Raw genomic sequence first — 15,759 nt, 5'->3', positions numbered from 1 at the left:
AGATGAAAACAACCTCTTTGGTACTTTGGTTCCTCTAATTTTCAACGAAGACATTTGGTTACTACAACTCGTACACTATTGTGTTTGTGACGTACTTTTCTTGCTATGCTCAACTTTAATCCTTTCATTAACTAATTAAGAATAAACTTCTAATGAAAGCCTCTATATATTGGGCGCCTGCTAGTTCATCTCCATATACGGAGGTATAGTTGAGAAAACTTTATATAAATTAAAACTATGTCAGTCTGCTGCATGTCTTCCCAACTCTCCCCAATTCAGACTGACATGGTCAATCAATCAATCTATAAATAGAACCTCCACCCCCTCTAAATTGCCTTGTTATTTTTCAATCTGAATTTTCCCTGGATGCCAAAAAGGGAACTATACTCGGGGACGTTAAATATTCACTGCAACCTACGACCAATTCCTCTCTACTCTGATTTCCCAGAATGCCCATCTAGCTCTGCCCCTCCCGAAAACACTCTGTCCTCAAACACAGGAAAGTCTCACAAGGTTTAACTGCACAGAGAAGGCAGCAGCCGAAAGATGAGCTCTCTGTCAACTCTCAGGTTCAGAACTCCAGTCATAAACACAACTCACCTGATTTGACACCAGAATATCAGATCCTCCTCGATCTTGACCAGCACGCAGCCATCCCTCAAACTTCCATCCTCCTGAACACTTTAGTTTGGACGAGTATGTTTGAAGAAACCTTCACTCTCCTCTTTCTTGCTTCATATTTACCCAAAACAAATGCACGTCTGTTTTTTCTGCTGGACGCAGACGTCGATGCTGAACCCTCCGCTCTGGCACGGGGCAGAGGACTGGCCTGCAGCTCGCATGTTGCGGCGCGACATTCACTAACTCTGGGAAACAATCGATGCCATACTATAGCTGAGAGGAACTGACAGAAAAATCTATGACGGACATTGATAAACAGAGCAAATGGGCTGAGAGCTGGTGCACAGGACTTCCCCATTAACATCAAATTACCATTTCAACACTCTCCTGGGCTTCTGCGCTGGACATTTAAAATATAGTTCAGTCTGTGATGTACATGTCAGCTTGGTGCAAAAATCATAAAATCAGCTGAATGTATAGTATCCGCTCAATATGCTGCATGGATGCAGTTCATGTGGGATCTTATTGATTCCACTGTTGACACTACAGTAATATGAGGGGGTAATGACCTGTGATGACATTGGCTCAAAATGTCCTTCAGCTCTGACCTTCAGTCGTCTGTATACTTTTATCCCCATCAACTTAACATAAATACAGTTTTGCCTGATTTATCAACTAGGGAAAAAGTAATTCTACTCTTTAAACTTTTTAAATTGGTAATCTAACTTTTTTCTTGAAAGACAAAAAACCAAACCAGACACAAATTATGAATAAATCTATATTTATTTTCTCTTTCATTTTTTCCATATAGATGATTTCAAAATGGGCAAAAACATATAATGACGCAACAAGCTTCAGTATCAGAACCAACAGATGTAGAAGGTTATCAAAACCTCTCTTTGTGTAAATTAATATTCCACATTATTCCGTGTCCAGCCCGGTGTCCGGGGGTCGTCCTCAGCTGTCAGCCTGGATATTGTCCCACACTCTAACTACTTCTGGACAGTCAGTCAGAGCCTCTACTAGTGATGAGGCAGCCTCCAGCTGGTCCTGGTCCAGAGACGACATGTTGCTGGGAACAAACTCCATCCCAGAAGACGTGATCTGCATCCCCAGCTTCTCCAGCGAGGCTCGCACCTTACTCAGCTCTGTCGTGTCACAAATGAACTGGAGGGAGAAAAAATCAAAGCATGAGTCCAACTGTAACAGGAAGCCCCTTCATTCTGTAAAATGTAAGAAGCAACAGAAAACACAGGAAAACTCCCAATCAACATTCAGACAGTCGGATGTTCAGGACCGTGACATCATCTCTATCTGGAGCTCTTTGAATTCTAACTGAATACCACTGGTCCGAGCACATTCAGGCACACACGTTCATTTAAAATGTCAATTCAACAACCACAGCTGCTGCTATTGGCATCATTGTCTCCTCGTGCGTCTGCACTGAGGAGACGTCTCTTCTTCTCTGACCTTCAGGAGAGGCAGCTCCTCCTCATCCTCCGTCTCTTGGACGTCTTCGGCTCCGGCCTCGATGGCCAGCTCCAGAGCTCTTTCCGCCGAGATGGTGTCGCCGGCCGCCCCCACCATCCCCCTCTTGGTGAAGTTGTGGCGGACCCCGTCCGACAGCATCCCACTGTGGACAAGCAGAGAATTACACCTTCAGTAACATCACATTGACGTCACATCCATTCACTTTTGTATTTGTAAGGTAAAGCAAAAGGCAGGTGGTTGTGATTTATGTATTTTTAAATATATAGCGGCAGATTTAATGAATTTGGAATAAAACTAATCAACTGTAGTTACTAGCTATTACACTTTGGTAGGAGACACAGGCTTGACCAGTGCTCAGCAATAACTATGTATTGCATGATACTAATGCATAATTTGATTTAATGATGTATCATCACTTTCTACCTTCTATGTTCTTGCATCTTGCAGGAACAATACAGTACACAGTACACAAAGTATCTAGCAGCTTTTTGCAAAACACCCACTGCAACTAACTTCCAGTACCGGTACATATAATACAATTTCTGACCCGTTCTTGTTGAGCAGGCGTTTCACCTCCTGGTGGCTGCGGGTGTTGTTGTCGGTGAGGACCTCGATGAGCAGCAGACATCCACCTGGCCCCCGAGCCTCAAACATTTGTTGGGACATTGGTTTGGCTTTCTCCTGCAGAACCAGAAGAGAGGACATTATTTACATTACATTACATTATTATTATTATTTACTTTCTTTTGTCTTTTTAGAGGAGCGGTGTTCATCTTTCCAGAGACTGAGAGAATGGAGCACTGGAGCTATTTGTGTGACAGAAATTTACGTTAAAACTTAATGACCTCTGCCAAGGAGGTTATGTTTTCACCCCTGTTTGTTGGTTGGTTTGTTTTTGAGCAAGATACAGGACAGATTTTGATGAAGTGAGCTTTTTTTACCTTTAAATCTGTATTTATATTTGTCTTTCAATCAGGTCACTTACTTAAAATATTTGTATTGTCAATATCTCCATGAGCACATACTTCTTCAAGTGACATCTCTGTAGTAGTTCTGGTGGCTGGACTCTCATCTCACTGCAGTGAACTTATTCTTGACTAATTTTGACCTTTATTATTCTTTTAGCTGTTTTGATGTGTATATCTATCCATCTATCTATCTATCTATGAAACTTGGTGGAGTGATTTATTTCCCCATGCCAGTGTTGTCAACCTACCGCACTCTTGATGGCTGCGTCTATGGAGGCTTTGGGCATGTTCTTGGTCCGGCACTGCTCCAGTAAGTGAGCTAAGTTTAAATTCATGTCCGGGTTTGATCCACCTTCTGTTGGTGAAACCACAACAAGTGACATGTTAGCTGCGGGTCCAGGGCAGGACTGTAGATACAGTGCCTTGCATAAGTATTCACCCCCCTTGGACTTTTTCCCATTATGTACTGTTACTAACTGGAATTCAAATAGACTTAAATAAACTTTTTCCCGTTTGATCAACAAAACATGCATAGTACTTTGGAGTTGTAAAATAAATTTTATTGTGACACAAACAATAATGAGAACAAAAAAGTTGACATCTGTTGGGTGCATAAGTATTCACCCCCCTGTGTCACTACTTGGTAGAACCCCCTTTCGCTGCAATTACAGCTGCAAGTCTTTTGGGGTATGTCTCTACAAGCTTTGCACATCTAGAGATGGAAAGGTTTGTCCATTCTTCTTGGCAAAAAAGATGAAGCTCAGTCAGATTGGATGGAGACCGTCTGTGAACCGCAATCTTCAAGTCTTGCCATAGATTCTCTATTGGATTGAGGTCTGGGCTTTGACTGGGCCATTTTAAGACATTAACATTCTTTAATCCAAACCATTCCTTTGTAGCTCTGGCTGTATGTTTAGGGTCATTGTCCTGCTGGAAGATGAACCTCCGCCCCAGTCTCAAGTCTTTTGCAGACTGCATCAGATTTTCTTCAAGGATTTCCCTGTATTTGGCTCCATCCATCTTTCCCTCTATTCTGACCAGTTTCCCTGTACCTGCTGAAGAGAAGCATCCCCACAGCATGATGCTACCACCACCATGTTTCACTGTTGGGATGGTGTGCTCAGGGTGATGGGCAGTGTTGGGTTTTCGCCACACATAGCGTTTTGCATTGAGGCCAAAAAGTTCAATTTTGGTCTCATCTGACCAGAGCACCTTCTTCCACATGTTTGCTGTGTCTCCCACATGGCTTCTGGCAAACTCCAAATGGGATTTTTTATGGATCCCTTTCAACAATGGCTTTCTTCTTGCCACTCTTCCATAAAGGCCAGATTTGTGGAGTAGACGACTAATAGTTGTCCTGTGGACAGATTCTCCCACCTCAGCTGTGGATCTCTGCAACTCCTCCAGAGTAACCATGGGCCTCCTGGTTGCTTCTCTGATTCATTTTCTCCTTGTCCGACTCTTCAGTTTGGGTGGACGGCCTCCTCTTGGTAGGTTTGCGGTTGTGCCATATTCTTTCCATTTTCTTATGATGGATTTTATGGTGCTCAGAGAGATGTTCAAAGCTCTGGATATTTTTTTATAACCTAACCCTGCTTCATATTTCTCCACAACTTTATCCCTGACCTGTTTGGTGAGCTCCTTGGTCTTCATGATGCTGTTTGTTCAGTAATGATCTCCAACAAACTCTGAGTCCGTCACAGAACAGGTGTATTTATACTGAGATTAAATTGCAGACAGGTGGACCCTATTTACTAATTATGTGACTTGCAAATGTGACTTGTGAATGCAATTGGTCGCACCAGATCTTTGTTAGGGGTTTCACAGTAAAGGGGGTGAATACATATGCACTCAACACTTTTCAGATTTTTATTTGTAAATAATTGTGAAATCCATGTAATATTTCCCCCCACTTCCAAATGATGCACTATTTTGTGTTGGTCCATTACATAAACTCACGATGAAATAAATTTTAATCTGTGGTTATACCATGACAAAATGTAGAAAAGTCCAAAGGGGGTGAATACTTATGCAAGGCACTGTATGTGACCGTCCCTCCGCAGCCTCACCTTTCACTGCGATTTTAATCATCATGCCGAACTTCATGAACATCCTGCCCCTCGCCTCATCCTTGGGTCCCTTGATGTGCTTCACCTTGGACCACTTGTTGTGTCCGGCACACAGCGCGGAGCAGAGCTGCAGCGGCCGCACAGAGCAGCTGGACCACGGGGGAGACACCACACGGGGAGCCGGCGACAGGAGGGTCTCCACCGGGGCAGAGCACCTGCAGGAGGCCGCCGCTAGTGTCCGGAGGAGAGGGGTCCGGAGAGCCCGCAGCACCGCCGCCCCCACCATGCCCTTTACAAACACACAGACACACACAGACACACACAGACACAAACAAACACACACAAACACAGACACACACACGCCTGTTAATTCAGAAAGCGCTGTGTAAATGAATGGAAGCAGCGGAAGTGAACTTACAGAGTTAAGCGTGAAAAACACGCTGCAGCCTCTGTCCTTGTTGTGAACCCGGCACTTCCTGGTTCCTGTGACCTCACAGATTGGACTTTCAAAATAAAAGTTCAACTTCGTTATAATCCTGTTATGACATCATCGTCATCATCATCATCATAATCATCATCATCACCTACATGGTAACAAAGTATTTACAGCTTTCTTTCTTTCATAAAAAATATTATAGTTTAAATTAGTGTGTTATTTCGATTATTATTGTGTTTGCCTTGTTTACTTTTATTTTTCATCTCAGATTACTATTATTTTAAATATTATTAAGTAGTAATATCCTATATCTTGTCTTTAAGTATTTAAGTATTTAAGTATTAAACAAATAGTACTAATTGAAATAAAGACCAAGCTCTAGCAACAACTAAAGATTTAAGCTGGCAGATATTTCCGGACTCTTACTTTCATGTAAAATATTTAAGAGCACTTTTCTGGCTCCTTTTCAAGTTAATATTTTCTCTCGTGCTGGTTTTTATTTTCTGTTTATAGCTGAGTCCTTCACATGAACTGATTCTCATGCTTCCCTCCTCATTCAGTGTGTTAAGCAAGTGTACGAACAAATCCTGAACCATGGGAACTTTAAATCCGTCTGAGGACCCCTGGGTGTTTCTGGTTGAGATTGGGGATCAACTGCAAATAACAGCACACATGTTTAACAGCTGGTCTTTAAAAATAAACAGCAACACAATTCATCATATTGTTTCCCATTGTGGGAACTGGTGAAAAAATGTGGTCGACTTAGTGGATTGGACTTAAAGTACATTATTCATTTTATGTTGTTCAGTAATGTTACGCATAGTGATGAGTTAAAATGTTGTTGTTTATTATTCAGAATAATCATCCATCCATCCATTCATCATCCATTCATTGCAACCACCCCCACCTATTGTAATCTCAATAAATGGCTAAAGAGATCAGTACCTTCAGTAAGTTCAGGATTATATATCAAGACTGCATCTATGTGTGATGATGGTACATTTGACATATTAATTCAAAAGCCGGGGACATGCTGCAGGTATACGGACCTATACTGGAGAACACATTTGATTGTAGGATGAATAATATCTGAGACAAACCGGTTTACAGGAGATCTGACGGAGACAGATGACCACAGTAGAGGAGCACAAAGGGTTAAGAGAGGTGGAGGCTTCAGCCAATCAAGACCAACCCATCTCCAACAGACAACAGTCCAAAGAAGTGCAGGAGGAGGAGGAGGAGGCGTCTGTCACGGCGCTCCTCTTCCTCAGACCACACACTGTCAGCCCCATGGTGATTCAAACCTGATCAGTCCGCTGAGCCTCAAGGAGAGGACTGAAGAAAATGAGACATCTTTGAAACTGGAGGTCACCAGAGCCCAAAGCTGAAGAATGAGCTCTGATGAGGCACTGGGGCAGAAGAAGAGCCTTTAACTCTGGGAAACAAGTTCCTTCAACTCAGCCTGAGGAGGAGTTAATGATCTGAGTGAGCAGGGAAGGTGAACTTCAGCTCTGTTGGAGAAAAGACATCATGTTGTGTGCACAGGGAATCGGTGCCCTCGCTCTTTTCCACTGTGTAATAACAGCGGCTGCTCTGGTGAGTGAACTCGACTTATCCTCAATATTTAGGTGATTGAGTTTATGACCACTTCATTGATTGAATAGGTTAAATAAGTATTAATTATTATTATTATTCCAGTCGTAGATGTATTTGTTCTTTGTTTAAACTCATCATTTTTGTCACTCTATCTCAAAATAAGCACAAATATTTGCAACTACTCACAGTTTTAATGTTTTTTTCATTTGTGCAAACATTTCAGCCCAGATTTGTGTCATGTTTAATAATCTTTAAATATTTGTGGGATGTCATGAGGATAAATTAACACAGCAGCAAGTAAAAAACCCTTCTCTTATAAAAAAGTATGTATTTTATATTCTATATGAATACTTTTCACACCGTAGCATCATATCACACACTTTATTATGACAGTGCGTCAGAAGTGACACCCACATGCTGCTGCACTTTGGGTCACATATAGAAAATGTCATGTATCTGTGAGTTTCTTTGAGCGTCTTGCACTTGTACTTTTTCAACAAATTAGATGACTTTACTTTTTTACAGCTAATATGTCTAAAATTCAAAAAGCTCAAAGAGTCACACATACATTAAATTTTCTATATTTGGCCTCAAGTGCAGCAGTATCAGTGGGATATTTCTGTTTTTGTGGACCCCACTGTTTATACTTTATTTCCAAATGTAAAACAAAGAACAAGTAAGATGTTAAACAGCCTCAACATCCAGAGTCAATGTATTATCAGAGTGACGGAGAATGTATGAGGATTGGTTTTCATTCAGGACACGAAACAAAACACAAAAACCTGATTTAACCCCAAATACATCCACAGCATCACACCGCAGCAGTGGTGAAAACAATTCACCTGTCTGTTGGTCACAAACCTCCATCAGGTCTGGTCCCTTCGACCTTTCACCCACCTGCCTGCCACTGGCTTCAGCCGCCCTCAGCTCCGAGCCTCTTCTATTCATCCTTCCCCCGGGTCGATCATGAGTGTCGACGTCCGGCAGACTTACAACCTCCTGCTCGATCAGCCTGAAAATCACTTTACATGAAGCAGAGGCCTGAGAGCATAGATTCAATTACGACACAAAGGCGAGGGGGACGTCCATAGACTACTTGTTTTGCTAACACTCCCTGTCCGTCAGCAGAAAAACTTGCGACAAAGAACAGTAAATTACTTTTGAATTGACCTCCGGGTATTGAATTAGGCTGCATGTCAAGGTTGAAACTGGAATATGTGATCTTTAAAACCCTGAAGCCAGAAACACACACACATATATGAAGTGTAATAATCCTTCACTATACAACAAGTGGCCTGAGCGGCTCAACGCCGTGTGAGTGGACTTTGGCTGAGACTCTCTTCCCCAACAAATCCCTGTAGGAGATGATAGAAGCTGAGACAATACCGAAAACACTTTACACCCATTCACAGTTTATTTTACTGGCACGTACAAAGAATGTTAGTTATCACATGTCCATAGATTGTTCCACTTGGATTCTAGTCTGTTGAACCAGAGCTGTTTAGCTGGTGAGAGGAAGTAACTCAGATACTTTATTGTGCCAATTCCAGTATTTAAAAATACTCTAACACAAGAGATAAACAATCAGATCTTGATTATGGTAACGTTTTCAGTAAGTATTATTTCCATATCGAGTTTTGGGGCCACGGCAATTTCTTTTATAAATTATGTGAAATCTAATTTAAAAAGAACCGAAATAATCCCTACTAATTGCAGAGGAAATGTAAAATAGCTGTTGCAATTTTATTAAAACTTAATCACAACAAATCTCTGAGCATTTCTCCTCTTTCTGTCTGATCTCTCTCTCTCTCTCTCTCTCTCTCTCTCTCTCTCTCTCTCTCTCTCTCTCTCTCCCTCTCCTCTTCTTCTGGCGAATCGTTCTCATGTGTGAGTCCTCTGGTTGACTCACTGCTAGTTTTGCTGCTCTGTTGTGAAATGTAACCCGGAGCACAAAGCCCCTTGTGTGGGCTACTTCTCACCGGCGTGGCCGAGGCCCCGGGGACAGGGCCCCCATGTGGCCGACGGCAGAAGAAGGGTTTGACGGGGGATCATCACATACCGCACCCTCACACAACTATTTCACGACACCTGGAGGCAGCACATCGGATCCTCGGGAGCGTTTGTGTTTGATAGATCGGCCCCGGTTGGAAAAAAGACTTCAGAGAGTTTTTCATTCGGGAAAGGTGGGAAGCTTCAAAGATAAATAAAAGTGCTGAGTCTTGGACAAATAACCAACCACTGGGTCAAACTGCGGAAGATGCATTATAGTATCGTATATTCTATGTAGCCGAGAGGTCGATGATGTTGTAGAAGTTGTTGATGATGAAGAAAGGACTCTGAGGACCTAGTACCTTCAGTATAACAAAGTTCATTACACAGAAGTTTCACAGGTCAGGACGGGCATCTAGAAACCCGGAGACATCACACAGCCAAATGGTGAAAATCTGACGTGCAGGGGTCTTACACACAGTTATATAGGGACATTGGTTCCACGTTTGACTTCAGGTAAATGACTTCCCCTATGGAATGTTTAACTAAATAAGGGCAAGTTTTTGTGTCCGAACATGTAGAGACACTGGTCAAGAACATTCCTTCTGAACTCATCCATTACCTGGTCAGAGATAATTCCCTAAGTCAAAAGTCATCCCAAAAAGTTAGAGTGCAAACAAGATAAACATCTGGAGGGCTCTCCGAAAATGTCTAAGAGTCCAGAAGATAGGCATCATAAATGTTAACCTGTCATTATGTGTTTTGAGCAAATACCAACATGTTTTACTCTAACGAATACACGAACATAGCAAAATGGCTGCTTGAGTAAATGAGACCTTTCTAATTACTTTATTTGTGTCTGTTTATTTTGTAACTCCAGAAGTTCGTCTCTGGAGGTTTGGTTCAGCTCTTTCTCTCTTTTGCAGATCGACTCTGATGATGTCATCACGCGAGACGAGCAGATCTACGTTCTGATTGGTGCTCACGCCAGGTGTGAAAGGAGCATCCAGGCGCAGATGGCCCAGGTCAGAGGTAAATGTGCTGTATGGGATTATTACATTCATCCGAAATCCTTCTGTTATATCAGATTTAAACCTTCACTCCAGATCAAATAAAAGTTAAACATTTAAAAGCTCTCCCTATTGAGGAGGGAAGGATTTACTAGCCTAGTCCAAGAGGTCAGGGAGTGCGTGTCCCAATACAGAACCAGCTGATTTATGTACATCGGATATAACACCCATCCAATATCCTGCTGCCCAGTATCACTGAGATCACAGTAGAGCTGAATGCAGGTGCAGACAATAGCAGGACATTTTAAACTGAGTCTGTGACGTGGAGCCTGATGACAGCGTTTCAATGGTCGAGTGAGACAACAGCGTACTTTCAGATAAGCAGTACGGAAACCTAAATATAACTAGGTAATAAACTAGGATGAAGGATTGGGACAAATATAGCTTTAATCTAAATCTTTAATCTAAATCTCTATTCATTAGATATTGCTGTTTTTTGGGGTTTAAACAACAGCAATAAAGTTCTTAAACCAGAGAAAATTTAATTTAGCTGATTCCTTCATTAGAGGCCGAGAGCACAAGTGACAACCAGCTCTAGATATTTGACTTCATCTAGAACTGTTGAGTTGTAGAAGTATAAATCTATCAATATGTTTGATCTGCTTCGTTTTATTTGTGAAGAGGGCGACTGCATCCCAGAGTGGGACGGGATCATCTGCTGGCCGCGGAGCAGAGAGGGTCAGCTGGTCTCAGTGCTGTGTCCGGAGTACATCTACGACTTCAACCACAGAGGTAGGAGAGCTCCTCGGTCCCCATTATGAACTGACATGTAAGGAGGACAATCGCTGAAGTTTACTATGTCCCTGTGTCCCCAGGACGAGCCTACCGCCAGTGTGATGCTTCGGGAAACTGGGAGCAGGTGTCCAGCATCAACCGCACGTGGGCTAACTACACAGAGTGCACCACATACCTGAGCTCCAGCCACAGGAGACAAGAAGAGGTGAGTGCATGTGACCAGATGTGTATATAGACTGCATGTGATCTGGTGTTTGGCTGAATGTGTGTTTGCAGACATTAGAATGTCCCAATCTGCACAATTCTTTTCCACACCGCTCTGTTCTCTGTGGAGGAGGAGAGACTGTACTTAAAAATAATCTGCCGCCCACAGGTTGTTGTTCTGACTGGAATAAAGAGTCTGAATCCTGTCAAATGTGTTTCACATATTATACACAGCTGTCCAGACCCTTATTTCTGTGTCACATCTGTATTCATCTGCACAGATGCACTCTCTCAGTGTTTATCTGTCTTGTTTCAGAAGGTGTTTGAGAGACTCCACCTCATGTACACCGTCGGGTACTCGGTTTCTCTCGCGTCGCTGATGGTGGCCGTCTCTATCCTCTGCTACTTCAAGTAAGAATCGGAAAACTAGAAAACTTGACCCACACCTTGAAATGATTAGAATCCATCGTTAGCTGCCTCTGTTTTAAAAAATAATCTACAGCTTTGTCCACAAAACCGAGCATTTATTCATATTGAATTCAATCCAATCAGCAAAAAATTATGGTTTAATTTGGTTTGTTTCATGATAAGAAATCAAACGTTTCCTGATCTAACTTCTCTGTCTCTCTCTCTCTCTCTCTCTCTCTCTCTCTCTCACACGCCCACACACACACAACCACACACACACCACACACACTTCCAGGCGCCTGCACTGCACACGCAATTACATCCACATTCACCTCTTCACCTCCTTCATATGTCGAGCAGTCAGCATCTTTGTGAAGGACGCGGTGCTCTACTCCATATCCGATGACAGCGGGGCTGAGCCTGAGCTCACTGCACAGAAGCCAAATATGGTAAAACATATGCTTTTTTATATCCATGTCCATTTATCCATAGTTTAACTGACAGTATATATTAATTTATTAGCATATTATGGTCTGTTTGACTCTGTTTATTTTCCGTCCTATGTCTACAGGCCGGTTGTAAAGTCGCTGTCACTCTCTTCCTGTATTTCCTGGCGACCAATCACTACTGGATCCTGGTGGAGGGGTTGTACCTTCACAGCCTCATCTTCATGGCCTTCCTCTCTGACAAGAGCTACCTGTGGGCCCTCACCATCATCGGCTGGGGTGAGCAGGTCGCTCCGTCCTCACAAATGGAGCTAATGGTGAATCGTCACGCTGCAGATTTATCCTCTTCCCCCCTCTGCACTCATTCCAGGTGTTCCAGCTGTGTTTGTGTCCATTTGGGTCAGTGCACGAGCGTCGCTGGCCGACACGCAGTGAGTCACGTGATGCATTCAGGTGCCTCGTGTTTACATCTGTGTCACAAACTCCTCCGTGAACTTTTTAACCATCTGCTTTCAGATGTTGGGACATCAGTGCCGGGAACCTGAAGTGGATCTACCAAGTTCCAATTCTGGCAGCCATTGTTGTAAGGAAAACAGCTGAATGATTAAATACTGTTAAAGGGGATTTGAGATTTAGTTTGTCATCTCTGTTCCCGCAGGTGAATTTCCTCTTATTTGTCAACATAATCCGAGTTCTGGCCTCGAAACTGTGGGAAACCAACACTGGTAAACTGGATCCTCGACAGCAGTACCGGTAATTACCTTCGCCAGGGAGGTTCTGTTTTCACCCCTATCCATTTGTCTTTTGGTTGGTTGACATGTTTGTTTGTTTGTAAACAATCCTGTATATCCGATGGATGCAGACCGAGATGTGAGACACGGCTAAAAACCTTTCAAATGACTACAATGATCATTTCTTCTCTTTCTCGACAGGAAGCTGCTCAAGTCCACGTTAGTGCTCATGCCGTTGTTCGGCGTTCACTACATGGTGTTCATGGCTCTTCCCTACACTGACGTCACTGGGCTGCTGTGGCAGGTGCAGATGCATTATGAGATGTTCTTCAACTCCTCCCAGGTCAGTATATTCATCCTCTTAGGTACAGAATGCAGTTATTTATATTCCAAATACATCTTCTACACTGATGTGGAGGTTCTTCTTCTTTAACAACTTCTCCATTTCCTCCTTTCAGGGCTTCTTTGTTGCATTTATCTACTGTTTCTGCAACGGGGAGGTAATTTACTAAAGCTATTATTTAGTTTAAAAGAAAAACGCTCAGATTTACTTACTGTGGTACAATTCGACCTTCTATTTGTCTCCTTCCTCTTGTTATCAGGTGCAGGCGGAGGTAAAGAAGGCGTGGCTGAGACGCAGCCTCGCTCAGGACCTCAAACAGAAAACCCGGATGACCAGCAGCGGCGGTGGAGGCAGCTGTTACTACGGCGGCATGATGTCACACACCACCACGCACAGTGTCAGCTTGTCTGCCGCCAACTCCAGAGCGCTTCCCTTCACAGGAGGCGTGGTGGGATCAGGTGGAGCTGCCGGTGGCGGGTCAGGGGTCAGGCCGCTACGCCACACCTCGCTGCAAACACAAACCACCCAACTTGGATTTGTTCCTGGTGACACCAAGGCCGCGGATGTCTCTGCCAGGAACGTCAGAACCAGCCAAGGGAACAAGGACTCCAAAAGTAACACGGTGCCTTCGATCCAATCGTCTGGAGCTGAAGATCCAGAAAACTCTTTAACTGTGAAAGAGCTGGAGACGATCCTGTGATTGTGTTCATATGAGTCAGATGAGCACAAAGACACTTGGCTTCAACTGAATTGAAAGGTCATCTGCAAAAAACCTTTGCGAACATTTTAAGTGACTGCGTCTTTCAACATTTCACTGATTTCTCCAAAAAATTGTTCATGGTTCCTCATGACAAATATTAAAGGGAAGTGATATCTACGAGTGTGTGAGATTTGGTGCAGCTTGATTGAACGTAAGGCGACTGTCAAAATAAGGTGTGGGAATGTGATGCTGGATGAGTTAATGGACAGACCTCACAGACATGGATGTTTAGACAATGACATCTCTTTATTTGGCTGCCTCGCCTCCTCTGTGTTGGATTTTCCATGCAAGACTGGCTGACCCCAATTCAAACTGCACTTGTGTGTGTGCGCGTGTGTGCGTGTGTGTGTGTGTGTGTGTGTGTGTGTGTGTGTGTGTGTGTGTGTGTGTGTGTGTGTGTGTGTGTGTGTGTGTGTAAGACAATCCTCCTTTTTCCCCAAATATTGACCTCTAGGTTCCCACCACACATTTCTGGTGGGGGGAGCTTTCTGAATATCTCTCAAGTAGCGGTGACCCCTACAACTGTCCCTGATTGATTATTTTGAATGTCTAGACAGACCGGGAGCCTTTGCACCTTTTGTTGTTGTCCAATGTTGTCGACTCAGCTCCATGCATCAGTCTGTCACGGCCCTCGCGGCTGATGCACAAACCTTTTGCCCCTCACCAGCAAAACTCCCCCCACCGTGTAACCTCTGCCCCAAACGCCTTCACAACACCGTACAGAATTTCACACACTCCCCTCGGGCCCTGGGCTCAGAGCAGGAGGCACCTGAGCTGTTTGTGACAGACAAACGCGGAGCAGAGGAATTCACAGGATGAGCAGACAGGAAAGTAGGTTAGGTGTCCACTTTACTGTTCTGTGTTTGTATGGTATGTACAGTGTAAGATAATTTTGATAATTTAATATTTAAACAGAGTTTGAATAAAGTGAATTGAATGACTGAGCAGAATGGACTTGATTTCCATTCGGCTTCTCAACTCTATGTGTAAAAAACTAAAAGCTGTTTGTTGATTCTTATTTTCTAATATCAGATATTTTAAACAATATAACATACACTTCCCCTCACTCTCCCTGAAGGTCACTTATTCAAACTGCAAACCATGCATGATCCATTGGTGCAGCTGCAACTTATGTTGATCTACTGCAGACTGACGCTGATAATACATGATAATTAAAAGAATAGATCACCAACAGAAAGGAAAAGCCAAGAACAAGAAGTGCAAAGGGTTGAAAATGACATAGAGTAGAAAGATGTATCAGCCACAGTCCGGCTGCTGAAATATACATGATCTGAGTGCAGGTTTAGAGTAAAACACATAAAGCCGGGAAGTAAATCAATGTTGACTGACACTGACTGTGATCATGGGACTTTCTTGAGTTACTCGTGGTTCTGTGTCATACTGTATATATGCAATCTAGGACTGAGAAACAGTGTAGAGCCATGGGAATATGGTTATTGGTTGAATTTCGCAAACTATTTTCAGTTTAAATATATAATATGTAACAATTCTTCTTTAAAATGTCTAAAAGCAACACGACCTATGTTTTATATGAAAAGATTGTGGCCTTTCTTGACCTTCAGTGCCCATTGTCCCATGTAAGAATTAATAATGAGTGCACAGTTATTTTTATTTATTTTAGGGGGAATTTAACATTCACAAAGCAGACTATGGTGATGCTGAATTAGAGGTTAGTGGGATTCATGTGCTCATTTCCACGTCCAAGACAATAGTCGTCAATTTCACAGAAGACATGATTTTGAAGCACCGAGGCACTGACACATATGCATGAGTGACTCCTCCTGCACAAGGACAAAAAGACCACGACCCCCAACCCCCCCCAACGTGTGGTGGCCGACCAGCTGTCACCTCATTAGGGAGGAAAAGATCAG

General features: G+C 43.1%; 2 protein-coding genes across 2 annotated transcripts; one reads left to right on the top strand and one right to left on the bottom strand.

Annotated features, from left to right (window-relative positions):
- Positions 1 to 1,385: 1,385 nt before the first annotated feature.
- Positions 1,386 to 5,605, bottom strand: LOC128426770 (translational activator of cytochrome c oxidase 1). The gene is made up of 6 exons (XM_053413804.1): positions 5,568 to 5,605; positions 5,150 to 5,438; positions 3,329 to 3,435; positions 2,660 to 2,793; positions 2,092 to 2,254; positions 1,386 to 1,788 (listed from the first exon to the last, which is right to left on the bottom strand). Exons 2-6 carry the CDS (start codon positions 5,433 to 5,435, stop codon positions 1,579 to 1,581), a joined length of 900 nt encoding a protein of 299 aa, XP_053269779.1. The 5' UTR covers positions 5,436 to 5,438; positions 5,568 to 5,605; the 3' UTR covers positions 1,386 to 1,578.
- Positions 5,606 to 7,109: 1,504 nt separating this feature from the next.
- pth3r (parathyroid hormone 3 receptor) lies at positions 7,110 to 13,807 on the top strand. The gene is made up of 13 exons (XM_053414011.1): positions 7,110 to 7,181; positions 10,097 to 10,202; positions 10,862 to 10,972; positions 11,056 to 11,180; positions 11,496 to 11,590; positions 11,883 to 12,036; positions 12,159 to 12,312; positions 12,404 to 12,464; positions 12,550 to 12,616; positions 12,692 to 12,786; positions 12,966 to 13,107; positions 13,223 to 13,264; positions 13,367 to 13,807. Exons 1-13 carry the CDS (start codon positions 7,116 to 7,118, stop codon positions 13,805 to 13,807), a joined length of 1,659 nt encoding a protein of 552 aa, XP_053269986.1. The 5' UTR covers positions 7,110 to 7,115.
- The last annotated feature ends 1,952 nt before the right edge of the window (positions 13,808 to 15,759 follow it).

The sequence above is a fragment of the Pleuronectes platessa genome, chromosome 21, assembly GCF_947347685.1.
Source record: "Pleuronectes platessa chromosome 21, fPlePla1.1, whole genome shotgun sequence".
Taxonomy (NCBI): domain Eukaryota; kingdom Metazoa; phylum Chordata; class Actinopteri; order Pleuronectiformes; family Pleuronectidae; genus Pleuronectes; species Pleuronectes platessa.
This window is presented reverse-complemented; position numbering and strand designations above follow the sequence as displayed.

What these genes read in the sequence shown, in the direction of transcription:
- LOC128426770 (XM_053413804.1), bottom strand. Translation starts at nt 5,435, where the DNA reads ATGGTGGGGGCGGCGGTGCTGCGGGCTCTCCGGACCCCTCTCCTCCGG. An exon ending in GATTAAAATCGCAGTGAAAG is followed by an intron (nt 3,436 to 5,149) that starts GTGAGGCTGCGG and finishes TTTCACCAACAG; the next exon opens with AAGGTGGATCAAACCCGGAC. An exon ending in AGGAGCTGCCTCTCCTGAAG is followed by an intron (nt 1,789 to 2,091) that starts GTCAGAGAAGAA and finishes TTCTCCCTCCAG; the next exon opens with TTCATTTGTGACACGACAGA.
- pth3r (XM_053414011.1), top strand. Translation starts at nt 7,116, where the DNA reads ATGTTGTGTGCACAGGGAATCGGTGCCCTCGCTCTTTTCCACTGTGTA. An exon ending in GCGTCGCTGGCCGACACGCA is followed by an intron (nt 12,465 to 12,549) that starts GTGAGTCACGTG and finishes ATCTGCTTTCAG; the next exon opens with ATGTTGGGACATCAGTGCCG. An exon ending in ACTGTTTCTGCAACGGGGAG is followed by an intron (nt 13,265 to 13,366) that starts GTAATTTACTAA and finishes TCTTGTTATCAG; the next exon opens with GTGCAGGCGGAGGTAAAGAA.